The sequence below is a fragment of the Erpetoichthys calabaricus genome, chromosome 7 (assembly GCF_900747795.2).
Source record: "Erpetoichthys calabaricus chromosome 7, fErpCal1.3, whole genome shotgun sequence".
Lineage (NCBI taxonomy): Eukaryota > Metazoa > Chordata > Cladistia > Polypteriformes > Polypteridae > Erpetoichthys > Erpetoichthys calabaricus.
Window position 1 is genome coordinate 83,828,101 of NC_041400.2, and position 27,352 is coordinate 83,855,452.

The 27,352-nt window shown below is 37.6% G+C and overlaps 1 protein-coding gene across 1 annotated transcript in view; it reads right to left on the bottom strand.

Annotated features, from left to right (window-relative positions):
• Positions 1 to 27,352, bottom strand: part of LOC114644736 (nucleolar protein 6-like) — a 225,268-nt gene that overhangs the window by 164,498 nt on the left and 33,418 nt on the right. The window contains exons 5-7 of the mRNA XM_051930096.1: positions 18,449 to 18,566; positions 7,929 to 8,083; positions 5,354 to 5,517 (exon numbers count right to left, since the gene is read on the bottom strand). Of these exons, the coding sequence (XP_051786056.1) occupies positions 5,354 to 5,517; positions 7,929 to 8,083; positions 18,449 to 18,566 (437 nt within the window). The remainder of the gene's footprint in view (positions 1 to 5,353; positions 5,518 to 7,928; positions 8,084 to 18,448; positions 18,567 to 27,352) is intronic.

Below are 27,352 nucleotides of genomic sequence, written 5' to 3' on the forward strand. Positions count from 1 at the left end.
TGCCTTTTAAATGCCTATTTGTATAGTGTAAACCCTAAATATGCCCCCAAAGCACTTTAATTTCATTGTAAACTCAGCTTAACACATTAATACATTACCCAAAAAAGAATATAAAGGTAAACCGTCTACTGTACAGTACTGTACTGCTATGTCTGCAGCGGTGCTAGAATGTAAAATACCGATGTTACCACTATACGTACTGTAATTCATACAAGCACATTTTCCTTGGTATGTGCTGTCATTTTCTTTGCTATAAGTAGAATAAATATGTCATAATTTAATTAAAATACAGTAAAATATACAGGTACTCACCAATGATGAATGATATTGATGACGATGATGAAGTAGCTGTGCAGTACGATGCAAAAGATTTACAACTCCTCGGGTGGCACCTCTTCAGGCGCTTCAGAAGGTGTCGTATCTTTGGACGGGTCTTCTTCTGGTGGGGTTTCGCGCTGGCTTTTCTTTATAGGTTTCAGGAACATTGTGATGGGAAGTTGCTGTCATTACCTTTTTGGTTTTATCACAGAAATTTACAGATACGGTACTCCGGATCGCTGCCTCGTTCTTCTTTATGTAGCGTACGGTGCTTTCATTAATGCCATAGTGGCACGCTACTGCAGCATAACTTTTTAGTTCCCAGAGCAAATCCAGTAGTTCAACCTTCTCCTGGAGTGTTTTAAACTTCTTCTGGCGCTTAGGCTCAGTGCCAGAAGCCTTAGAAGGTGCAGGACGTTTCGGCGACATCTTGTGCGTTTAAGAATAACAAAATGAATACAATAACAAAATGGAAAACACGAGAACACTCAGCTGGAGACGCATCACAGGGCAGCAGTCAATCTGCAGCAAGGAGAAATGAATAACACTTTCGGATTGGCTACTTTCACCATCCCAAACCGCGTTTCCCTCAGTGGTGGAAAACACAAGGACACTCAGCTGGAGATGCATCACAGGGCAGCAGTCAATCAGCAGCAAGGAGAAATGAATAACGCTCTCGGATTGGCTACTTTCACCATCCCAAACCGCGTTTCCCTCACGGTTGCTTCCTGTTCCCTCTACAGCATAGTATTGCCACGAAAAAAGTCATAAAAAATTGCGGAGGATATTTGTGCTTTCCGCTAACAATTAATAGTTAGGTTCTAAGGAAAAATCCGCAAGCGACTGTGTCTGCGAACCTTGAACCGCATCTTCGCGGAGGTCTACTGTGTGTGTGTGCGCATATTATATATATATATATATATATATATATATACACGTGTATATATATATATATATATATATATATATATATATATATATATACGTATATACATATATACACATATACACATACACACACAGAGTACATACATACATACACACACACACACAGTACATACATACATACAGTACATACATACATGTATGTATATTTTCTTAAATAACACGCTACCGTGGCACTCCGTTTCTCTGTCCAGGACTTTAAATCACCTGTAGGTCGCAAACCGTTTGACCCATTACCCTGAAATTTGGTACCCATATACTACGTGACGTATATTATCCACTTTCACGGTGATGATTGACCTGCAAGGTTATTCCTCTTTTTAATACTAATAAAATACCCGCGCTTCGCAGTGGCGAAGTACTGCTTTAAAATTTTTATTAAGAAAAGTAAACCTTTTTAAACAGAGGGAAAATATACCGAGTTTAAACATTCACAAACATCAAAGTGTCCACTACTCAAATCGTCACCTGTGAATCTAAGATGTTTAAGAGGCATTGGCGGTTCTCCAAAGGTGTAAAATATTTGGCCATTTTGGTATACTGGAAAGCGACAACTGAACAATTCAGCGGCAGCCATCAACTGACATGCATAACCATAGGTGAAGGGCTTAAGCATTTCCTCCTGTGTAGTATAATTATCTCCTGTACCAGCCTGTACCATCATCAGTCCACACCTTGAACCTGTCCCAGTCATTCAATACATAAGACACAATGTTCCCCCAGATATCAAGAGTGAGCCTGACATGGCCGTACAATATGTAACACAGAGAATGGAAAAAGCAGTCGCCATCTCCGGGCATGGAAACCACTCGGTAAGTGACAGTTCTTTGATCGATGGTGATCACCTTGATAGACATGTTAATGGAGGTACAGTTGGAACGATAAAGGAAATGGGTACCTGAGCAATGTAAACTAAGTCTAAAATACCTACACAATAACTATAATCGTAATAAACGAACAATAAAACAGCAGAGAAGCCGTGGATTAAATAAAAAGGCTGCAGTTGTCAGCAGGGAGACGTGAATGCCGTGGCGAAGCAAGGAAGGGAATGAAGAGACCGGAGCGACGGACGGCCTTATATAGGCAGGCAGCCAACTACGTGGGAATGGGGGACCCAACGCCGCCTCACACGGCGACTGAGCTGCAGGCTATGGACGTATATATGTACGTAAGTAGGATTCAGTTAGCGTTGGGAACCCGTGTACCAAATTTCTTGAAGATGGGCTCATAACTAACAAAGACTGTTGGAAAGTTCAATATGGCGGCCAACAGTGGTGTCATACCACCGAAGTAAGTACATACATCGGTATCGGTTAGCACAGGGAAGCTGCCTACCATATTTCGTGAAGATGGGGCCATAAATAAGAAAGTTTAACATGGCGGACGTTGTCGACCGTTATGCACAGAATTTCGAAATGAAACCTGCTTAACTTTTGTAAGTAAGCTGTAAGGAATGACCCTGCCAAATTTCAGCCTTCTACCTACACGGGAACTGAGGGCTTTGCCTTTTATTAGGATAGATTATTGTAGAATCAACTCTCGGCAGCAGCCAGTAGGACGGCTGCGCAGCTCACCTGTATGGGCGCCAATCTCATCCCTAACACCTTCGCTGTAACTTCCCCTTCCCTCTTCATATCTTAAATCATTCTTGAGGCAGATTGAAGACTTAAGTGAAAAACTAAGGAAAACATTAAGTAATTGCAACACAAACACTGACTTAATCAGTTTTAACACTGATGCCGACGAAACAACAAAAGTGGGCCAATAGGGCGGAGAAAAGAAGAAAAGAAAGCAGCAAGCGCATCAATCTCTGAGCAAATAAATGCTAAACATACAGAGAAACAGTATGAAAACTATGAATGCTCAAGTGTATACACTGCACTTTATTGTGCAGTGCACCGATACTGGTGTATGTATATGTGTGTGTGCATATATATATGTATATATATATATATATATATATATATATACAGTGAAATACGTTTAACGCGAAAACGCTTAAGACGAAATATCGGTTAACACGAAATAATACAACGGTCCCGACAAACTACTATGTATTTTCATGCAATTTTTTCTCTTAACACGAAACGAAAATCGCTTAACACGAAAAGATTTCCCTTCTGGGAATGAACAAAATACGGAAAACACCAGCCGCGCAGGCGAGATTTAAGAGGGGTGTGAAATGAAAGAGACGTGGTTTCACATGTTTCGTAGAAAGGAGGCTAACTTGGCTTTGAAATACTCTCGGAATAGCCTGTGACACGAGCCAATTTTGTTTAAGCTACTTTCACCCTCCACCCCTACAAACGCCACACAAAAACATCTCATCTCTCATCAATTAGCTTTGGAATTCGGTGACGAGTACATCGCAGTGTGAGTAAAAATCAGTGAGTTTGGTTCGCGTTTTTTTTTTCTATTTTAGAAGAATTTTTTTACGAGCACAATGGCAAAGAGCTCAGGGGGAAAGCAAACTGCTATTTCGCTTAAAATGAAGATGGAGCTTCTTAAGGCTGTTGATCAAAAACAGAAGACAAAAACGGAAATCTGTAATGATTTTGATATTGCTAACTCCACATTATCAACAATACAGTAATTAAAAAAAGAGAGCAAATTACGGAAATGCTTGAAAGGAGTAAGTTTGAGCCAGAGCGAAAATGGATGAGAACAGCCAAGCACGAGGATTTAGAGACGGCTTTACTTGTTTGGTTCAAACAAGCGAGATCTCAGAATGCTCCCATTTTTATTAAATACATGCATATATACATATCTATGTAAATAAAATGTACTCTAATAAACTTAATTTTGTTGAATATACTGTATGTTTTTTTTTGTAATATCCTTTAACACGAAATTCTTTTAACATGAAAAAATATTTCAGTCCCCTCAGTTTTGTGTTAAACGATTTTCACTGTATATATATATATATATATATATATATATATATATATATATATATATATATATATTGTGGCAGGGGTCCATGCCCAGCCGGGATGCCCCTGCACACTATATTCAGGGGGAGCAGCCCTGGACATTGCAGTACCACCTCCTGGATGCTAGATGGCCGCCCCCCTGGGTTGGAGCAGTGCCTCGGTTTCCCACAGGGCTCCATAGGAATTGGAGTTGGGTACAGCAGGCACCGCCAGGGGGTACTGTGTTTGGGACTCCTGAGCCTGTGTGGGCAGCCTGTCCATCACACTCGGAAGTGCAGCCGGAACTCGGTGATCAAGCACCTGGAGCACTTCCGGGTGAACTATAAAAGGAGCCAGCGACCACCACTCAGTGGCCAGAGTCGGGTGGAGGTGGACAAGGTTGCCTGGGAGGAGTGGTGGTGCCAGAGAGAGAGAAGAAGAGTGCTTTGTTTTACCTGTGTGCTTAGTGCTTGGGACTGTGTTGTGTCTGTGGGTACGGGGAAGGCGTAGCCCACAGATGAAGAAAGTTCTTTGTATTTTATACGTGCCTCCCGTGTCCAATCTGTGTTGGGCGCTATATAGCATCTTCTTACAATATATATATCACATTTCACAGTACTTTTATTTGTGTATTCATTTAAGTTCATCTGAATCATTCTTTCATTATTCAGTTAGCAGTCTCGATTGATACAAATAAATTTACATAACAGATTAATGCTGCCTCACTTTGGGACCACTAGTGGTCCATGGGCAACAGTTTAACAATCACTTCTTTAGAAAACACATTTTGAACATGAGAGTCAGTCCATCTTAAAATCCATACTACGTTCTTAAGCAATTAAAGGAAAAGCCTTTAATTACAAGTGTTTGTCACATTCCACCTAACTCACTGATACCAGCCTATACCAAAGTCAATTGGGGAATGCCTAATATATACTAAGGCTGCTGGTCAGCAAGGGTCAAACAAGGTATATTATAACCAGCCTTTTTCGTAGTTGTATTTTGTCTGGAATCTGTGTAGACTTTAATTCTGTTTATCCCTTCTGGTTCAATAGGGGCTTAGCTTAACATATTCATAATACACCACTCACTTATTAATAAATGTTATTTTAGACCCCTCTCTTGCAGATACCATCCAAGCACAGACACCCCTTCCCACCCCTAAACCGCCTCTTTACCCATTTAGCACATTTGTCAACAATGGCATGTGCACAGTCTCCAGTTCCAGCTTCAATGCTTCCTTTGCGTTACAGTAATGTACCATCCCATCTGAGGTCAAACCTTCCTTCAGAAAGTGTGACTCACGGTGATAAGCAACCTGCACACGGAATACAAAGCCGTCCTGCAAAACAACAATGCTTAGTATTGTAAAAGCTGAAATAACATGGTTAGATAACTCACATATTTGGAACTTGTTTACAAGTAATAATTAGATAGATAGATAGATAGATACTATACTACATAAAGTATAAAAGTTGAAACACTGTAGATGTAGTGATGCTAAAAACACAAATTTAAGACTTTGGGGGTATTCCATTAAGTGTGCTTATAAAATCGAGATTTAGCCAAGTATGCCTTGCTTGTATAAAACTCATTTTCCAATCAGGGCTCACTTGGTTCCACAAATGCAAAGTGTTTCTCGTTAACTCAAAGTGGGCTTCAGTAATCCACGATTATGTGCACATTCATGAGATTTAAGTAGCCCTTATAACACTATTCACTGATAACATTTTTCAGGGCTCAAAAAGCACAGAGTTTGGCGCAATATCGACAGATTGAGTAACGGTGGCTTTTAGTGTGATACCATTATTGTGTATTGCAGCATTAATCGGTTAAAGAGTTTTATTGTATTGTCATTAAATAGAAAAACATGCAACAGAGACAGTGGCAGACATCCATCCGGGCTCAAAAAGCACATAAGATAGTGCACTATCGGCAGATTGAGTACCAGTGCCTTTTAGTGTCAAACCATTGTGAGATAGGTTGTATTATGGGAGTTTTAATTAATTGTCATAAAACAGAAAAACATGCAACCGAGACAGTGGCAGACTTTTCAGCAGATGATCAAAAAAAAACAAAACAGTTGATCAATAATAACATGCATCTGCTATTAAGAAAGCTAGAGAGGCTGCAAGGCACTCTACAGTATAGCAGATCAATGCCTAAGTACATTTCTCTGAATTTTTTCATTACATAACTAAACAATGTCATTATTAGTTTGTGAACATTATAAACTTCAAACACTTAAACTCTTTTTAATAAACAGCATAGCTTTGAATGTTTTACCTCTTTGAAACAAATGTTGAATTAAGTTATACAACTTAAAATGCAGCAACATCATATATGCTAAAAACATCATGTTACTTAAAAAAAAAAAGTGGTAATGAATGACATTATCTGAATATTGCTCATTTTAAATGGATAGTTTAGGTCAGGGGTAGGCAACGTCGGTCCTGGAGTGCCACAGTATGTGCAGGTTTTTGTTCCAACCCAGTTCCTTAACGAGAACTCAATTATTGCTGATGAAGCACATATTGCTTAAGTGACATTTTAATGCTTCATTTTAGTGGTCTAACTTGTTAAGGTTCTCCAACCTTAATTGCTTATTTCAATCTTAAACTGCTGCATTCAGTGTTTTAATTGCTCCTTATTAGCAATAAGATGTAAAACAGGGGTAGGCAATGTCGGTCCTGGTGAGCCGCAGTGGCTACAGGTTTTCATTCCAACCCAATTGCTTAATTAGAAATCAATCATTGCCAATCTCAGACCTTATTTAATTTTATGGCTTGTTAGTCTGTGCAATGTAAGGCTTTTATATCGTAGATTTTTTTCCTTTCCAAGGATATCATCCAAATGATTTGAAGCCTAAAACAGATCATTTTCAGTCTGTCACATTTTTCTATTAAGTGTTTTATTAAATCAAACCGTGCATGATGAACACACACAGATGTAATTGGAAAAAAGCTAGCTGGAGAACTGCTGGCTGCTTTGTCTTTTACATCTTATTGCTAATAAGGAGCAATTAAAACACTGAATGCAGCAGTTTAAGATTGAAATAAGCAATTAAGGTTGGAGAACCTTAACAAACGAGACCACTAAAATGAAGCATTAAAATGTCACTTAAGCAATATGTGCTTCATCAGCAATAATTGAGTTCTCGTTAAGGAACTGGGTTGGAACAAAAACCTGCACATACTGTGGCACTCCAGGACCGACGTTGCCTACCCCTGGTTTAGGTTATAATGTTTTACTATTTTGTAATGAACATGCAAGATTAATTTAAATGAGAATTCTGCAACATTAGATATGCTACATGAAAAAATTGAATTTTTCTTTCTCATTGAATGGGAATTTCATGAACTCACAATCCACATTATACTAAGCTTCACTTTAACCTGCTATGGACCAGGCTAAGACATGCCGCTCAGATGTGTCTGTTACTAAGTGCGACTTGCCCTAATCCTCTTTGGTGGAACCAAAACAGGCATAGATAACCGCTGCGTCTGGATTTAAGCAAGGCTTACTTGCTACGTTCTACATTGAGGAATACTCCCCAGAAGTCAGAAATAGCATTTTTTTTTAGCAATGCAAGAGTGGCACAATTTAGATAATCTGGTTGAAAGTTTAAAAAAAGAACTAAAAAAATACATTGAACCAGAGCACAAAAAAAGATTTATTCAGACAAATACTTGAATTAATGACAACATATATTCTATTCAAATATAAGAAAGAATGTAAAGAACTTACTTATACCTTATAAACATCTAAAGCATTAACAGCAGGACGACAGATTAGGCCATACTGTTGCCTTAGGAGCTCAGCTAGTCGAATATGGAATGCTGCCTTGATCCGGCGGATTGCTTCCTTTTTCTGTGGCCATTTCCCACTGCCCTCCATATGGCAGATTACTGTAAATAATGGGAGGAGGAAAAAAAAACTGGGTGATTCCACTAGGTCATCATCAGTAGGTAAAACAGCTACTCAAAACAAGAAATAAATTTGTCATTTAGCATTCATCATCAAATGAAATGAATATATGAAAAATGCTGTTTTTTGAAATACATCTTGTATTGTCAACATATATAAATAAAACAGAATTAGTCTTAGCACTGAATCCAGTGGTATACCAAGTCTAACTGTGATGCAAATATTGTCCTATGCCTTCTGATGCAACAGCTACTGTTCTGTAACCAATTTAAATTATCTAAGGGGATTGGTGGAAGGTGAGATATGATATGAAAGTGGTAAAGACCTGGTAGCCATTTGTTGCATGTGTATGTTATTCACATTATTGTTAGAAGACAATTCTAAAGTCATTGCTACTAATATTAAGTAGCATATGTCAATTACTACAGATTTTTCATTTCTACAAATTACCATTTTTCAGTTAAAAAAAAAATTAAAGTATATTTAATGATTTCATCTATAAATCTAGAAAAGTGATCAGTGCATATTTTGTACTTTCACATAATTTCTTAATAATTGCAGCTATGTTTCTTTCCATTTATGTTTATATGAGAAAGTCAATAAATTCAATATAGAGTAAATATTTTTCATTTTGATAAAAATGATTGATAACCAGTTTGTGAATTCTGACTAGAGACTTCTTGTTGCTACTCTGAAGATCCAGCTGACTATCACCTACTAGGAGAATGGTAGGTGCAGACTGTCCAGACTCCAAGATCAGGCTGTTTCTAATGAGCTTGCACGCACTTTGTGTGAGGAACTTGCAGACTTGAGTAAGACTGCTGATCCTAATGTGATGTGGGAGACCTTCCGTGACAAGACCCTGAAAGGTTGCTGAGGGTTATGTTGGTGTTGCCAGTGTTCCAACTTGCAAGGCACATGGATATTATCGAGAGGAGTCTCGGTGCATGGCTTGATGGCAACACTTGTCTGCACTAGGAATTAAGAGAGAAGGCTGCAAGGGCTCTGATAGCAGATATGGAGGTGTTTGTTAGAGGAATCAGTGAGCAAGTGACACACCATCTAAGGTCTAGTGACCCATGTCCTGCTTACAGAGGAATTGAAGCATCAGGCACATCCGAATCTGATCCTATTAAAGTCGCAGTCAGGGCAGGTAATGAAACAATCCTTACGGATGATGCTGCAATTGTGAACTGCTGGGCTGGCTACTTTAGCAGCTATTTAAATCAGATCCTCCAGCTAGGATGTTGGACATCTCTGGGTGCACGGTTCTTGAGGTTGATTCTCTAGCTGTGAACCACCCAATCTCACAGAGATTGCACGGGTGGTGAACCAGCTGAGGGTAGGGAAAGCTGCAGGGATCTGTGGTATCTGGGGTGAACTTCTCCAGGCTGGTGGTAAAGCTGTCCTCCTTGCATTGCAAGCAATCTCTGCTTCCATTTGCGAGATGGGTGTCATCCCAAATAACTGGAAAACGGGAGTTGACGTCCCAATCTGGAAAGGAAAAGGTGTTCGCCTGGATTGCAGCAACTACAGAAGGATAACACTGCTCTCGGTACCGGGTAAGATCCTCGATAGGGTCATCCATCTGCAATAGGATCCGTGATCACTTACTCACCTACCAGCAACCAAAGCAATCTGGTTTTATGCCTAAGAAGTCTACCATCGAACATCTTCCTGGCACTGAGGGTTCTCCTAGTTTCTTTGCAGCCTTTGTCGATTTTTGTAAAATGTTCGACGCAGTTGATTGAGGTACCCTGTAATGGTTTCCTTACAAAGGGAAGTAGATCACATTTCTTAATTTTTGTTGTAGAAAAGACAGTGACTTGGTAATGTTTATTATCACTTTACTCGGATTTGATGTAATTCTTAAATTAGCACAAAATTCAGATGATCAACACCCCATAAAGCAACAAAGAGATTAGTCCACATTTCAATAAGGAGGAAAAAAAAAAATCAGAACTTCATTCTTTTTTGCCGCTATTTATTTTAATATAGCAGAGTTGGGTTGGGTTATGGGGTTGTAGGGTGGGTGCTGAGCATGGGATTTTACTTTATTGTACCTCCTGTCAGAATGGCTTACATTCCCCTTTAAAGTGCTTGTTTTGAATTTTAATAAAATTTGATTTAAATAAATAAATAAAGCAGTACTAAGTCAACCGACAATGGGATCAACTCCATCACAATTACAGTGGGAAGCAAAATGAAGGACCTGTGGCCCTACCCACTATGTCACAACTTTACAAGAAGAAAAAAACAATGGGAAAATGACCAATTAAAAAATATAGAAACATAAGAGCCAATTCACACATTCCTCTATGGCTCTAATAAAAGTAATCACAAAACTCTGTGGCCCATTGACTAACCATAAAAATGTCTTTCTTATTCAAGGACCAGACCATACTGAAAGATGAACACAACTTCAATAGTAATCAAAACTGATAATCTAAGAAAATGCACATAAGATAACTACAAACATAGAAGAAGTCACTTCACAACAATGGCTGTCTTTTTTATGATATATCACACACTTAACAGTAGATTTTTCAAAAATCAGGAGTGGTCTCCCCCAGACTTCCTCGTATATTCAGATATAGGGATGGATATTTGAGGAGTAAACTGCAAGAAAGAGACTATATTTTTATTTTATGTACATTAAAAAACCATCAACAACAAATCAAATCAAATTAATAATATATTGAACAATTGTAATAAAAGTAAAGTTGAATAAATCGGACTCTGCAGCTGCATGAATAAAAGATAAAGTACCACTTCCAGTTAGCGGAAATAGCCCAAGAGTTGATAGAAATCTGTTTTGTACCCAATACTTGTATGCAAAATTTGGCTGACCAAAGTGAAAGCGTTCTCAAGTTATCGTGCTTACATACACATACTGACAGACACAGAAATAATTCCAAAAATTGTATTTTCATACTCAGGGAGGTCTAAAACATCATAATTCATAAAAAATTTCGAAATTGAATTTTTGGAGGGTTCCAATAATTTCCCTATACAGTGGAACCTTGGGTCATGAACGTCTCGGACCACGTACAAATCGGGTTATGACCAAAAAGTTTGCCAAACTTTTGCATTTGTTCACGACGACACACTCGGGTGACGAACAAGCCAGTTTCCCTTCTGGTTCATATGCGCCGATGATTTCTGCATGTGTTCAGTCTCTTCCTGTGCATTCTCTGTGCAGCGAGAGAGAGAGAGAGAGAAAGAAAGGGCTGGCTGCGTAAGGCCGAAAAGGCAGTTAAAGAATGCACCGGGCTTGTTTTTAAAGAGACTGATTCAGGCATTGTTTTAACCTCATTGTATTTAATGAAGACTTTTTTTCTATTGGATTTTAGCCTCCACTTCACTTCTGTTTACAGCAATCGGTTTGTAGTGTGCATTGTTGCAATGTTATTTTTCTCTGATCAAGGTTTTCTCAGTGTTATTCAATGTTTTTACATTTAGTTTACTATTATGCTGTGCATTCTATGGTGTAATTAACTATTTTTGTGCTTAATCTTTAAAAAATATATTTGCACACAGTTCGTACGGTCTGGAACGGAATAATTGTATTTACATACAATCCTATGGGGGAAATTACTTCGGGTCACGACCAAATCCGGTTACGACCAGAGTTTTGGAACAAATTATGGGCATGACCTAATGTTCCACTGTACTTCGTATATGAGAAAGAAAAAAACACGAAATGTTTAAGAAATACAGTGGGGTAGCCTATTTGTGTGCCAGGTAATGTACAAAGTCACTAAGAACTAAAAAAAAATATACACAATAATTATGATAAAACTTGATCATATTATATTGAACATGTACACTTCTGTTAAAAAATGGATGACTGAATACACACTAAGTGAGAAGCTAGTCCTGTCCGTAAGAGTTGTTTCCTAAACAGTCTCCAGGCTGATGTTTAATTATGCTGACCTTCTGTGTAAGTCCTCTGGCTAGAAGTGTCTGCTAAGCAAATGAATGTAAATGTTTCATAGATGCCAAACTGCTGGATGTTTGACTTGTATCAAAGCAGGGAGCCTTAGCTGCACAAATGGAAAGTCGTTAAACCAGGGAATCAAACTTTGGAAAGACCATTTCACTTATAGTGCAGACTCAAAGCTACAAAATCAACCAAATAACCACAACAAAAACAAAAATTATGATTTGACTGAGTGGGGAAATGCAGCCAAACAAGCTAAATCTTCCTTTCTCAACCTTTTAAGGTGCTGTAATGCACTTTTTCTCAAGTAAATGTCTTTGTGATCCAGCAAATGGGGATCCCCCTTGGTAAATCAAGCATGATTGTCATAGTGATGGGGGAGGTGGGGAATACAGTTATCAAAGCAGTGACCTACCACAACCCACTTCACAACCCTCTCTACTAGTATAAAAAAATAATAACTCGCAACCCATTGGTTGAGCAACACTAAGCTAAATGACAACGTGTATAATACCTCATATCACTGAGTTGTTATTAAAATGTGACAAACATATTAAACCACAAAAATTATGTATTTTATGGGTGTATTTTGGTTCCCTTTTAGAAGTGCCATTTCAATGTATCTGGACTTTTTTTGGGCGTTCATCAGCCGATATTGACTACCTGTTGTCTCTTCTCAGGGAACTAGTCAACAGGTCAGGGATATCTCAGCCAGTATCTCATCCAACTTCCACTACATCATGACCACTATGTTGGAAGCTATTATAGGCCAATGAGATGCTACACTCAGTTTTTGTATGGTATGGGTGTACATACACAACATAACATGTTTCTGCCAACATAAAAAAAATGGCAGCAAAAAACATTACAACATTAGAAAGATTTATACGAGAACAGGCCCTTTAGCCAATAAAGCTCATCAGTCCTATCCACTTACAGTGCCTCCCCACAATGTTTGGGAGAAAGATGTTTTTTTCCTTGATTTTCCCTTCTGCTGAACTGTTTAAAATTACAAATCAAACACTTCAGACTTGGTTGTGAAGTGCACACAGCAAACATTTCATTCACACCATTTCGAGATTACAACACTTTTTGTACATGGTACCCCAAATTTCAGGGAACCATAATGTTTGGGACATAGAATTTGGGTTGATATATTAAACCAGACAACTCTAGTACTTTGTGCATATCACTTGCATGCCATGATTGCTTGAGGTTTGTGATTCACAGATAAGCTTCCTAAGTTTGTGGATTTACCCTTGACAAGTTTCCAGCTCTGTCCCTGTGTTCTTGATAAACTCATTTTAAAGTAACAGTCTTGATACACTGTATTAATTACCTTCATAACTTTTAATATTTCAATCACCTCACCTCTTAATCTCCTTTTTCTTAAACTGAAAGGCTCAACTGTTTTAATCTTTCCTCATAACTCATCCTCTGCAGTACTGGAATCAGCCTAGTCACTCTACTCTGGAGTTTTTCAAGTGTGTCTATATCTTTTTTTTCCCAGCCCAGAGACCTTCTGAAATTTAAGATAGATAATATCATATGCAACACTCTGATCCTATCACGTTTTCGCTTCCTTGTAGCATTCTGGATTGTTAGTAAAATGCAACCTCCCTCGTATGAACCCAAGCTGCCTGTTCTGTACAACTCCTATTCTTGCCATGTGTTCCTCAGTCTTATTTATAATAATTCCACTAATTTACCTGTAATGCATTTCAAGCTTATTGGACAATAGTTACCTTGATCTGCAAGGTCACACTTTTTATATAATGGCATATTTGCCATTTTTCAGTCCTTTGGAATTCTCCCAGAGTGCAGCGAGTTCCTAAAACCTATGCACTAAGGGATTATATATATAATATATATATAAAGGGAGGAATCTTATTATGCAGCAAGACAATTATCCAAAACACACTGCCACCCCAACAAAGGATTTCATTGGGGGGTAACACATGGAAGGTTTTGAACTGGCAAAGTCAATCACCAGATCTTAACCAAATTGAACATGCATTTCACCTCCTGAAGGGAGACTGAAGTAAGAAACCCCACTAAACAGACAACAACTAAAGGATGCTGTGGTAAAAGCCTGGAAATGCATAACCAATGAAGAGACAAGAAATCTGGTGGAGTTTATGGGTCATAGGCTTTATGCCATTATTGCAAGCAAGGGATATGCAACCAAATATTAAGTGTTTTTGACTTTAATTTAGTTGAAAACATTCTGTTCCAATACTTTTGCTCACTTGAAAAACTAGGTGGTTTGATACAAAATGTTCTATTTTTCTTAAGCAGTCTAGATGTAAATATCAGGGAATAAAAGCTAAAACTCTGATCTCTCTTCCCATATTGATCCTCTGATCTCACACATAAATGTCTTAAAACAAATGAACTGGCTTGCTGTTCCTGAACTTTTGGAGGGGACTGTATGTCTTGTATAACCATTTTTCCTTTGCAGCTTCTTTTTTAATAATTATTATAACTTGCACATAAGCTTAAATTAAGTATCCCAACAAAAGGAAAGGACAATGTGATGTCCTGGGACCACTGAGAGATGAAGGGTATAGATTTTTTAGAAAACCTTACTTGGCATAAAGTAAAGAAGCAAGACAGGCTTTCTGAGAGGATGTTGTGATGTGAGATTTTGCATATAACTTGATATTTTGTATGTCTATTTGTAATTTAGGCAAAGCAATGTAATTTAGTGTTACTTTGGTGAGAGGCATTCATGTTTGCCCCCTTTACGACTGAGTTTCTTTGAATTTTATGACAGAGTTGGGGGGGATGTGCTTTAAATCAGTTTGGTGAGTGTTTCTCTGCTAAAGTCTTTCAACCCCCCCAAAACGAAGCTAGGTTACTTTAACATATGGTCTTGGGGGGTGGCAGGTTTTAAGAAGTTATACTCCCCCATTGGTCTGAAGTATGGCTGCTTGGAATTGGCTTGGATCAGAAGCTTTTAAGTACCATGATGTCCTATTGGCTCTAGGGGTTGGACAGAGAATCTATAAATCTGCTTGCTCAACCACATTCTCTCTCTCTTACTAACCAACAACTGATGAAGACCATCACACCATGAACTGAAAGGACAACACAATGGAGACCACAGTTTAGCAACCATATTGGAACAGGTACACGGCCTGTTCTGAAGAAAGCTGAATGATGCTTTAACTAGAGACATTTTAAATAAGTACAAGTTTGTGTGCTGCCTGAAACTATACATCACCATTTAATCAGGTTGTATGGTTGCCAATATTCAAATGTACTTTGCATATTGTTATTATTTATGAATATTATCAATACTACATTGTTTTATGTGTAACTTAACTCCTGCTTGTCTTTTTACTACACCTAATTGCCTGATGTTATACAGTAGGTATAGAAGGGAAGGTGGGGATAAGTTAAATACTGTAATACCTTATACACAGTGGTAAGTCAGCGGGATTAGGCATTCTGACAAAGGCTACTTATTAATAATACAATAGGGGAAAGTAGAGCAATATATTACTCTACCAAGACAAAAAAGAGGAGAAACTGAACAAAAAGGAGAAAAGAGGATCATAGGGTAATGGAGATGTGACACCCTGTGTAGTGGGAATTAGGAACACCAGCCTACACTCTAGGTGTCTAGTATGTGGGACCAAGTGTGACCAGGATGATAGTATAAGACAGGGAGACACGGACACAAAAAGGGTTGGGTTTTTGAAAAATAAGTGAGGTTTTATTTACAGGTGCACTTAACAAAAATAATGTCCTGCGGAATTTAAATATAAATACACAGTCCAATACCGCAAAAGACACACAAAAACAGTAAGTAAATGAAGCTCAAAAAATAGTGGCTATATACAAAAAAAAACAAAAAACAGTGCACCAATAACCATAACCCAAATAAATACCTCCACCAAAATTACTCCAGAGATATTTATACATGAACAAATATTTACAAAAACAAGGCACAAGCCGTAATGCTTGGTAAATTCAAAAGCTGTTCTACCGAGTACCTTTCCCCAAGAAGATCTAGTCAGAAAGGAACCAACCTTGAACCAGCCATGAGTCCCTTTTATATTCGGCGCCTCTGTGCTGACCAATTAAGCTGTCCTATGTCATCTCTCTACAACCACGCGATGACGAGAACACGTCTGCGAGAAGTGGCGTCTCCTGCCCTGCAAAAATACTATAATAGTTCAAGCAGCCGGCGTGCACGCGCATAGCTGTGCTGGCTTTTGAGACGCAAACTGCGCTTCTGCCTTAAGTTAACGTAAGCATTTAAATTTTCAAGTCCTTCCCTTGAGCTACTGCCCAGACAACTACAGACATGGGATCCCTTTTCTAAACCGCGGTAAACTAATACTACGACGTTTCACCCTTTCTTTTACTCCTTTAGAGATATGGGGTCGCGGGAGGCACACGCAGGAGTGGAGGAGCGACAATGCCATCCCGGCCGGTTAATGGCAAGGCTGTCTACTCTACTGTCTACTCTACCGAGACCTACCGCGACACTCTCCAAAAGGTGCTAATAAGGTCAGTGAAGAGGTCTATCTGCATTCTATAAAAAAGGAAAAAGGCAAGTTTCCTTTCTTTATACTTAGATTTTTTTTTTATCCCAAACAAATGCCCCTCAACACTGCAGAGGACACTTGACAAATTTTATTTAATTACAGGTAATGCCAGTAAGGCACATTACCACAGGAGATATAATGGAGACACCATCCGTCCTAAGCGCTGAACAAAGCTTTAGGTAGTAGAAAACTCTGGAAAAGATGATGTTTTAAAAAAAACTTTCTTGAATATACTATGAGTACATCCGCATGGGGACGAATATTCTAATAATTGTTCTGACAACTGCTTAAAAAAATCCTAATGCACATATCACAATCAATACAGTGTAGATTAAGAACAATAAGAGTTTAATTTCAATTAGAATGAAATATTTAGTATTGGTCATCCTTTGTAAAACTCACTTAAAAAAGTCTGCTGTTGTATTATTCTGTCAATACCCGAATAAAAACAGGAGATGGGCTATTTTTTTCTATTATATGATCCACTCTTACACACAGCAAGACTTTACTCCTGTAAGGTCAAACTATATTTGTTAATTATCTAAACATGCATATTTTTGGGAGAGAAAACAAGGCTACCTAGGGAAACACAAAGATGGAATCAAAGGGACTGATACACCTTTTTGTTAGGCGTTACAATTAGCTATAAAAACAAAAAAAATGTTGCAAAAAGAAAATGAGCAGCTACCAGTGTTTCCCAAACTTGGTCCTGGGGACCCCCTGTGGCTGCAGGTTTTTGTTCCAACTAGCTTTTGTTTTTAATTGGGCTCCTGGGCTAATTAAGTGATGTGTTATTTCCCAAGTTATGCGTTTTGGGAACAATATAGAAATTAGAATAAGTATAGGGGGGAAAAAAAAAAAAAAATATATATATATATATATATATATATATATATATATATATATATTTATTTATTTATTTATTAAAAATGTACCAAGCAGTTATAGGAATAATGTATTTTTTTCTTTTAAACAATATTTTCATCTTGATTTTCATTCTACTTTTCAAGGTGTTCTAAATGTTTGTTTAATCCATTATTTACTAATCATTGGGTCTAATGCTAAAGTAGCAACCTTTGATTATTCAGTGTTATTTGCCTGCGTGTCTGCTCTATTCGCTTTTAACTGTCGTTGTTAAGACGCAATGAAGGGGAAAAACTGCACAGAGAAAGGGCAAAATATAATGAAATCAACACAAGAGAGTTAAGCATTTAAATCTATGGAAAAAGCAGAAATATTTCTAAATGTCTTATAAATGTAAAAATCACGCTGCTGTGCTTTTCTGAATGTAGAATAAGAGGAAAAAAAACCCCAGCTAATTAAATGAGATCAGTGCTATCAGGTGTTGTCACTGATTAGGAATCTGGTTGGAACAAAAACCTGAAGCCACAGGGGGTCCCCAGGACCGAGTTTGGAAAACACTGAGCTAAACGGTCAAACATCTCATAAAGAAACTGCAAATATAAAATTGTAAAGGAAACTTAACTCTTGGAATGAGTATTCTGAGTCCTGTCTCATTAGAAATTACCTGAAAAAGTCTCTATAAGCTTCAATAAAGTTCTTGAACAGAAGAAAGTTACAGCTTTTAAATAAATCTCATGTTTAATATAGTGGCAAAGTACAGTAGGTCTTAGATACTTCGGTGGCTTGGTATGGTCAAAGTGTCTTATAACCATGTTTGAATTGGTCTTTCCATTTGACTATAACTATTTTTTTGTGACAAACTTAACTGTTTGAAAGGGGAATCACAGAAAAGCAATAGTCTGAACGAGACAGTTTAAAAACTGACTTATGCTGATCCCACAGGCTAATTGTAAAATGTCTGTTTAGTTATAAACCAATACCTTGAAAGGCCGGGATGTATGCTGGGCATGGCTTTTCCTCAAGAGGCAAGAGTGAGTTGTCTAATTTCTCTTTTTGGAAAAAAGATAAGTCCAGGTTCATCGGCAAAGGAGGGAAAACCTACAGTCAAAAAAAAAGGGGGGGGGGGGGCGCATAAATATTACTAATGGTAACTGTAAGTCTAATTCACAAAATAATAAGCGACAGCCATTTTTAACATAAAAAAAAAACAGATTTATGACCTTCTGTTAATCTTTTAATTCATCATTACTGAAGGAGATAGTCTGACACAATGCAAATGAGGTTTAGTAAGCACAGATCTTAGCAATATAGGAGTACAGTAAAAAGCCAATTTGCTGTAAAAATACAAAACTAAAGTAATAACTTCACACACACACAGTGTATATACATATACAGTATGTTGAATAGTATTAGTATACCTGAAAAAAGTAACTGAAAATATGTACCATTTTGTTTATTTTTTTTTTAAAAAAGGGCCCAGATAATACACTTTTGGTATAAAGTACAGTATATTGAATTCAGACAGGGTTATAAAGTGTTTATGGATTAGACTGATGCTAAAATTACTAGGTCCACTGATTTGATTTTTCTTTTTTTTATTTAGAAGAGCTAACTTGTAAATAACAATCTAAAATGCTGAAGATAATTTAACATAATATTAAGAGCAGTTACTTTATTAGTTAGTTTAATATTAAACAACAAAAGATTAAAGATTCTTGGTCTAGTAAAACTGGAACAAATCATGTTACATCTATTATTTACCACCTTAGCAACATAAAACTCATGAAGAGAGTTTTATTTCCAAGCTGAATCCTGCTACCTTGTCTTTTAGGCACAGTTCCAACTTGTTCGTTGTAAAATTAATTTGTACTATGTCTATTCCTTAGGTATACAACAGAGCACATCCCATAACCAAGCCTGTAATCTGTAACCAAGCCTGTAATCTTAATCAGATTGTTGGGTCTCCACAGTAGAGAAATTCACGCTGGCTGTCACAGAGTTACATAATATGTAAAGCATCTCAACACCAATAATAATAAAGAATGCAGTGCCCTAAGGAAAAAAGAACCTGCTCTGCCCTTTCTTATATAGTTGTTTCTTATATGTTTCTAGACAAGTTCTGTTCGTCATTAATTCAGACCCCTTAGTATTTATAGCAATGAATCACTTCCACATTTACCCTCTGAACAGTGACCAGATGTGAAGGCTACTGGGTGCAGCAAATATCAATAAAACTATGTCATATCCCCCTTATCAATACACACTATCAATGCAAAGTCATCTAAAAACTTCTATAAGTGAAATATCCTGGTGTTGTATTTACAGAAATATAATCAATAAATTAAAATTGTTTGCCTTAATGCTAGGAGTATCAAGAATAAAACAAATGAGTTGGAGTTATAAAAGATTACACATAATTATGAAATTAAAGCAAAAACAGGAGCTGGAGCACATATGAGAGATGGGGATAAGCATAACAGATGAACCCGTTTTTTACGGAAGAAAGGCAAAATGAAAACGGTGGTGGAGCCATGATTATATAAAACAGTACTTAAATACATGTCTTATTCAACTGGATGATACACACAACTTAGTAAGGATTTTTGGATTTGACTAACAAGCATTAGGGATATTGGCCTGTTATTGAGAGTGTGTTCTAGATCTACCAAAACAGGCAACAGCTTCAATTTTAATAATCCATACATTACATTATGGAGGAAATAGGTTTCAAATCTTTAATTACCCAAATATAAACTGAAATAACCTTGCAAATGGCAAAGCACAAAAACAGGAGTTTTTGGACATAAGCAAACATCTATTTTCTAATGCAGCATGTTAAAGCACCCATTAGAGGTGTGTGACAGGGTGTCTTTGGAAATTTAAAAAAAATAATAATTTTAATGATTTCTTTTCCTTCTTACCCGGCAGCTTAATTTTGGCAGGCATATGCACCTTCTAAATGCAGTAGTTGCTCTTTAGCAGCATGGTGACTAAAGAGCAACAGCTTGAGGCAGACGCCAGCCATATAAATTGTTAAGAGGCAAGTGCTGAAAGGGATGTGCAGAAAAAGGAGGACAATATTGAGAAAGAGGACTGAAACTATTTTTGGGTTGGGATGTACCTGGCAAAGCCAGCTGAGACAACTTCCATAAGTGCTGTGGAAATTTAAGTATAGTAAGGGCGGTGTTCGTGGATGAGGCCTTAAGAACAGAGATGATTTAAAAAGACTTGAGCAGATTTAAGAGAGAGCAGAGGAGATGGAGAAGTGCTGCAGAAAGTGTAAGACTCCGATAGCATGGTTGATCTACAAGTACAGGCTGAGGGTCTGGAGACGGAAGGAAAGATCTGGGGCTTCATTTATAAATGTTGTGTATGCCCATTTCCATGTTCACTTCGAGATGTATAAAAACTAAACTAGGCATAAAGCAACACACATTTTTATAGAAGCCTCAGACAATGCATATGCATGTCTCTGCTTGGTTCTGCAGACGTGTGGCACCCAGTGTCAAAGCAGTACTACTGTTTCTGTGCGATTTCCCTTTCTTTTCATATTTGAATCCATGATGTGGGCTTTATCAAATACACTGAAATTAATTGTATATCATTTACAGATTGAAAGCACTTGATTGTTATCAACCTGTAACAATATAATGGTGCATGGAATGGCCAAACTATTCCAGCTACCATGGATGCTTTAGCGTTGTTAGAAGACTCCGCAAACGGAAGAATGAGAAGAGACTGTATATTTACAAATCATACTGATTTCTTGTCCCAGGATGATAACTGCCTTCCAAGTAGGTTTAGATTTCCAAGAGCTATCCACTTGGAGCTGTGTGTAGCTGATATTGTAATGATGAAATGCATTCAAGTATGTATATTACTTTTTACAGATAAATTGTTAACCTCAGTTAAATAATGTATACCGTTAGTAATTAAACATGTGGGGGCACTGTGACGGGGCAAAAGTGCTGTTGCCACACAGTTAGGGTGTCATGTCCCGGGTGTCCCCTGCCTGGAGTTTATGTGTTTTCCTGGTGGGTTTCCTCTGCATGCTTTAGTTTCCTTCCAAAAGCATGCAGGTTAGAGGATTTTGATGTTAAATTGATGCTACTAGTGTATGTGTGTGCTCGTATTCACCGTGCAATGAACCGGCACCTCATCTTGAGACTGTTCCTGCCTCAAGCTTGCTGGGAGTGGCGCAACCCTGGATGGATGGAATAATTAAACCTGTACAATGAAAATTTTTCAGTGTTCTTTAAAAGTTTTGAAGAATCAGTATTCTAAGCTTACAGGTCGTTTGACATTTATTATAGATGCTTATTGTATGGCATGTGTTACATGGAGAAAGAAAATGGAAGGACAGGAAATGGGGGTTAGTACATTTGACATAGACAGTACTGCTACAATAAATTATTCAATCCAGGATCACGCCCATCCCAGCAGGCATTGTGCGTGAGGCAAAATAGTCCCTGTATGGGGCGTCAGCTCATTGCTACCATTGCGCCACTGTGCTCCCAAGTTTAATACATTTAATAATGAAAATAATATCAAGTGTAGATTTTAGTATTCTAAAATGCTCAAAGAACTGTAATATCATGAATGTAATGTACTCTATGTGGTGATCACTGCCTACATGCTCCAGTCGGCAGAAGAGAAAGCCCAATTAAAAAGCACGTAGCAATTAACGACTGAGTTGGGGGAACATTTAGAATGCAAATCATTTAATGTGCTACTTAATTACTATGAGGTTTGAGAAACTCCAGTAAAATAAACATTGTTTTTAAGATGAGATTTACAACGTTCTAATGACAAAATAAACTATCAGATTAAAGTTTAAATTTCGAGATTACAGTCGACATTTTGAATTTAATCTCGAAATAGACCTCTCAACAAACACAGAAGGTTGTCAACTTTGATACGTAACCACTTTTTTTTATTTCAGGAACTGTACAACTTTCTGATCTTTAACTTTTGGGTGCCTCCACCATGCTGTACAATTCAATCAATTTATTTTTGTTGCTTATACCACTGCTTAAAACACCAAATAGTATGTTTTATCATGCCTCCACTTCACTGAGCAGGACATCCATTTCACATTCTCTGATATTCTTTTTTACATGTGCTTTTGACATTGTCTTTTAACAAAACACTGAATGAAAGGGGCTATTTATATTGTTTTCTCTATTCAAATAGGCGTAATTCTGGAAAGAGTCGTGGTGGGGCTGTAGGTGCATGTACGTGCATTAAATTTGGTGTTTTGCAGTAAGAGAGAGTTGGGAGCAGAGCTGGTAGAGGAGTTGTTGAGGGCTTCGAAGAGGATTTGATGAAGTGACGGTGTTCTGCTACCCAGGGCTCTCTATGGGCTTTGCATGAGGCATCTTCCTTGAAAAAAGCAAAGATGGTCACATCAAAGAGTTAATTTAAATTTTCTGTACTAGTAGACAAAATTATTTTAAATAAAATGCATTCTTTACAAGACTGAAAGTGTTTTGCAATTGAATTCTTCATTGGAAATAAACATGGAACAATTATTTTACACAGTAAAGTCGTGTCTGCCTCTTCACTTGCTCTAACCCATGTCGTTCATAACAAGACGACAGAATTAAGGGTAGTAGATGTGATTAAATCATTAAGACACAGAGACCACAATACAATATAATTCAGTGTTTTGAGCATATTTATAAACTAAAACTGCCAAGTTTAACTTTAGAAGGAAAATATCTTGAAGCAAATGTAGAAAGTCTAAAAAAATTAAACTGAGAGTGTACTTTAAGTACAGAGAGAACCAAAGAGGAGTGTAGCAGATTTTAAAGTGTTTTACATAAAACATGGCACAAATTCTTTCTAAAATTTAGAAGCAGTAAGAAATTAGAAGGCTTTGCTGTAGACAAATAAGGAGATAAAAACAATCATGTAAAGGAAAAAAGCCTTATAAAGAAAGATGGCCCATATAGATTCTCAGTTTAATAGTAAAAAGGAGGAGATGAACTGTATGAGGAACAGAAAAGGCAAACTAAAATATTCAGACATTGCAATGGTGAACAGCTTTAAATTAGTGTCCTGTTAATGTGGTGACAAACTCATGGACTGTAGAATGCCTAGTGGGGACTGGCTAACCTTTAGGATTTGGAATTCCTGCAGCTTGGAATTTTTTTTTTTTTTTTAATATTTTTTTCTGTCCTCCCTTTACACTGGCCATACCATCTGACTTATACTTAAAGACTTAAAAACAGAACTATTTATAAAAAGACTCTACTTTTTATATCATCTTTACGTAAGTGCATAATGATTTATTCTTAACTAAAAAATTTTGTATGTTATTTATTCATACACATTCGTATCTATTTCTAATTTGTTTTTCTTTATCTTTTTATTTTTGTAAAGCACATTGAGCTACATTCGTTGTAAAAAAAAATGTGCTATAGAAATTAATGTTTATGTGTCTATTTTTTCACCTCATTAATTATCTACCTCCAAGTCATACATGGTATGCTTTCACTGCTACCCCCAGAATCTTAACCTTTTGAATTTAAGCAAACAGATCAGGAGTTGACATGATTGCAGAACTGAAAATTATTAAAGGAATTAGTACAGGAGTTAAGACTATATGATTTTATATTGCTCCCTCTACAATTGGGGACTTAGCAACAAAAATTATTAATTCAACAATGTGAATTTGGAAGGAATTATGACCCACTTCTATTTTTTTGTAATCTGTTTCCCTCAAGGAAAGAACAACCTGGACCTGCTGTATTCATAAGTTAAAGATGCCTTTAAATGTAAATTTGGCACCTTTAGGCAAATCTGATCACAACCTGATTCATCTTATTTCCAGCTCTAAGCCTGTTATTAGAGGGCAACCCGTTACCACCAGAATAATTAAAGTAGGGAAAGTGGAGACTGGAGGCTGAAATGGCACTGAATGACTGCTTCCAAATAACAGACTGGGAAATGATGCATGAGTCAAATGGGGAAAATATTAAACAGTGTGAACGTGACTGAGAGAACAGAACTGAAAAAAAAGGTAACTTTTACAAGTACCATAAATTTACACCCGATCTGACACTGTTTTCAAATAATATTGCATTACTGCGATGATGTTTTCTGACTAGTACTAGTCAGGTCATACAATTATTTCTTCAAAATGTCACATATATTTGTCTCTACATTTTCCCCTGGTGCTGTGTTGATATCATGCACCAGAAAGCATGAGCTTATCCAGTAACGAGCAGGATCACGCAGGTGGCCGGTTGCTGTTTGCTACAGCATGCTTGATCTGGCGGTGATGAGCACACATGTACTGCGCAAGGCATGAACGGGTACACTGAGAAAAGAAGAGTGTTCTTTGCTCACCTTGCAAAGGAACTTCGTCGACACTTCTTACAAGAAAAGGCTTTGGAAAAAGAAAAAGAGGATGCAACATTGACAAGCTTCTGTTCCAAGACTGCTGCATCCCCAAGGAAAACAAACTCAGTCAGTGTCAGGTGCCCCTTCAGTGTAATGGGAGCAACAGCATAGAGAGAAGTATGTACATTGCAAAAGGTACACGTCGTAAATTTAGGAAGGACGGTCCTTGGGTGTGTGGGAACTGTTAACATTTGAATTTGATGATTGTATATAGCGCGGAACTGACCTCTCTGTACTATTCTTTTCTCTGCATGTCCTGGAGTACAAAAGAAACACCACCATGCACCAAAATGTGGAGACTGGGCAAGATTTGGAAAAAAAAAAACAAAACGCAGTCACTGATTACAACCGCAAGAAAGTATGCAAATGAATATGAATAATGTTGCATCAGTGCCACAATGTTTTCCAAAATGTACTATACAGGTCATAAAATGAATTATCCCTAATATCATATATACCTATATTTCTGTTTTTGTCAGTGCAGCTCTGACATCGTGGACCATAAGGTGCATAGTAATTCAGCGTGAGCAGGAACACTCAATAAAACTGAATAAAAAAAGTTCAGGTGACAATGAGATACCAAGAAGGCATGATACACCAGCGTTCACCAGGTTCACAAACATTATCCATTTTCTGTTAAATCTTCTGGACTTTTATGTGCATTTCGTACTTTGTGTCTTATTGATTTTGTGTTCTGTGTGGGGTGAAGAGAGATCAAGGGGATATTGTATATTAACTTTGTGCTGCACTTTTTTATTATTATTATTATTTTCCGCCAGATACTTTTGGGGTTGAATGTTATGTCGGGGTTGGTTGGCGTATGATATATATATTGTTTGGAGTTTGTTCATGTCTTTCTTTATCAAAATATACTCACTTTATTATTTTACACACTGTTTGTTAGCTTATTTTTGATCGTCGATTAGGGGAAGTTTATTTGGAAGAAGAACAGCTTGTTGGATCTAAAGTCCTCAGCTTTCCAGGCCACAGGTCTTGGTGGTGCAGCTGCTGGTTTGGGAGAATGAGTGTACAGTACGGTCTCATTGAAACACATAACTAAACTCCATAGGAGCTCCATGCCACAATTACTAAAACTAAAACTAATAGATATAAAAATAAAATAGAAATGTCTTTGTGAAATAAAAATTAAATTAAAACTAAAAATACACAATGAAGGAAAAGTAAAACTAAACTATTTCCAAGTAGGGTCAGAAAAAAATCTAGAAATAAAAACTAATACAGTGATCCCTCGCTATATCGCGCTTCGCGGCTTCACTCTATCGTGGCTTCACTCTATCGCGGATTTTATATGTAAGCATATTTAAATATATATCGTGGATTTCTGAGGACAATGGGTCTTTTAATTTCTGGTACATGCTTCCTCAGTTGGTTTGCCTAGTTGATTTCATACAAGGGACGCTATTGGCAGATGGCTGAGAAGCTACCCAACTTACTTTCTCTCTCTCTCTCTCTTGCGCTGACTTTCTCTGATCCTGACGTAGGGGGTGTGAGCAGGGGGGCTGTTCGCACACCTAGACGATACGGACGCTTGTCTAAAAATGCTGAAAGATTATCTTCACGTTGCTACCTTCTGTGTGCAGCTGCTTCGTGAAGCGACATGCTGCACCGTGCTTCGCATACTTAAAAGCTCAAAGGGCACGTATTGATTTTTGACTTTGTTTTTCTCTCTCTCTCTCTCTCTCTCCCTGCTCCTGACAGAGGGGGTGTGAGCTGCCGCCTTCAACAGCTTTGTACCGGCGGTGCTTCGCATACTTAAAAGCCAAACAGCCCTATTGATTTGTTTGCTTTCCTCTCTGTTTCATTTGAAGAGGAAGATATGTTTGCATTCTTTTAATTGTGAGACTGAACTGTCATCTCTGTCTTGTCATGGAGCACAGTTTAAACTTTTGAAAAAGAGACAAATGTTTGTTTGCAGTGTTTGAATAATGTTCCTGTCTCTCTACAACCTCCTGTGTTTCTGCGCAAATCTGTGACCCAAGCATGACAATATAAAAATAACCATATAAACATATGGTTTCTACTTCGCAGATTTTCTTATTTCGCGGGTGGCTCTGGAACGCAACCCCCGCGATGGAGGAGGGATTACTGTATAAAAAGGCAAAACTATAACCACCTTGCTCTGCTGGTTATGGGGCAGTATTGATAAAGAGAATGAGAGAAAGTATAGAAGTCAGATGGAGGACTTGTGGGAATTGTGCGCAACTTAATATCAGCAAAACCAAGAAACTGGTTACTGACTTTTGCTGCACTACAGATCCTCCAAATCTGGTCACTATTCAAGGAACAGATGTAGAGGTGCTTTACTCCTGCAAGTACTTGGGGGGTCCACATTAATGACAGGTTGGACTGGTCTCATGACACAGAGGAACTACATAAGAAAGGACAGAACAGGCTCCATTTTCTAAGGAGACTGCATTCCTTTAACGTGAGAAGTGACATCCTTCATATCTTCTATA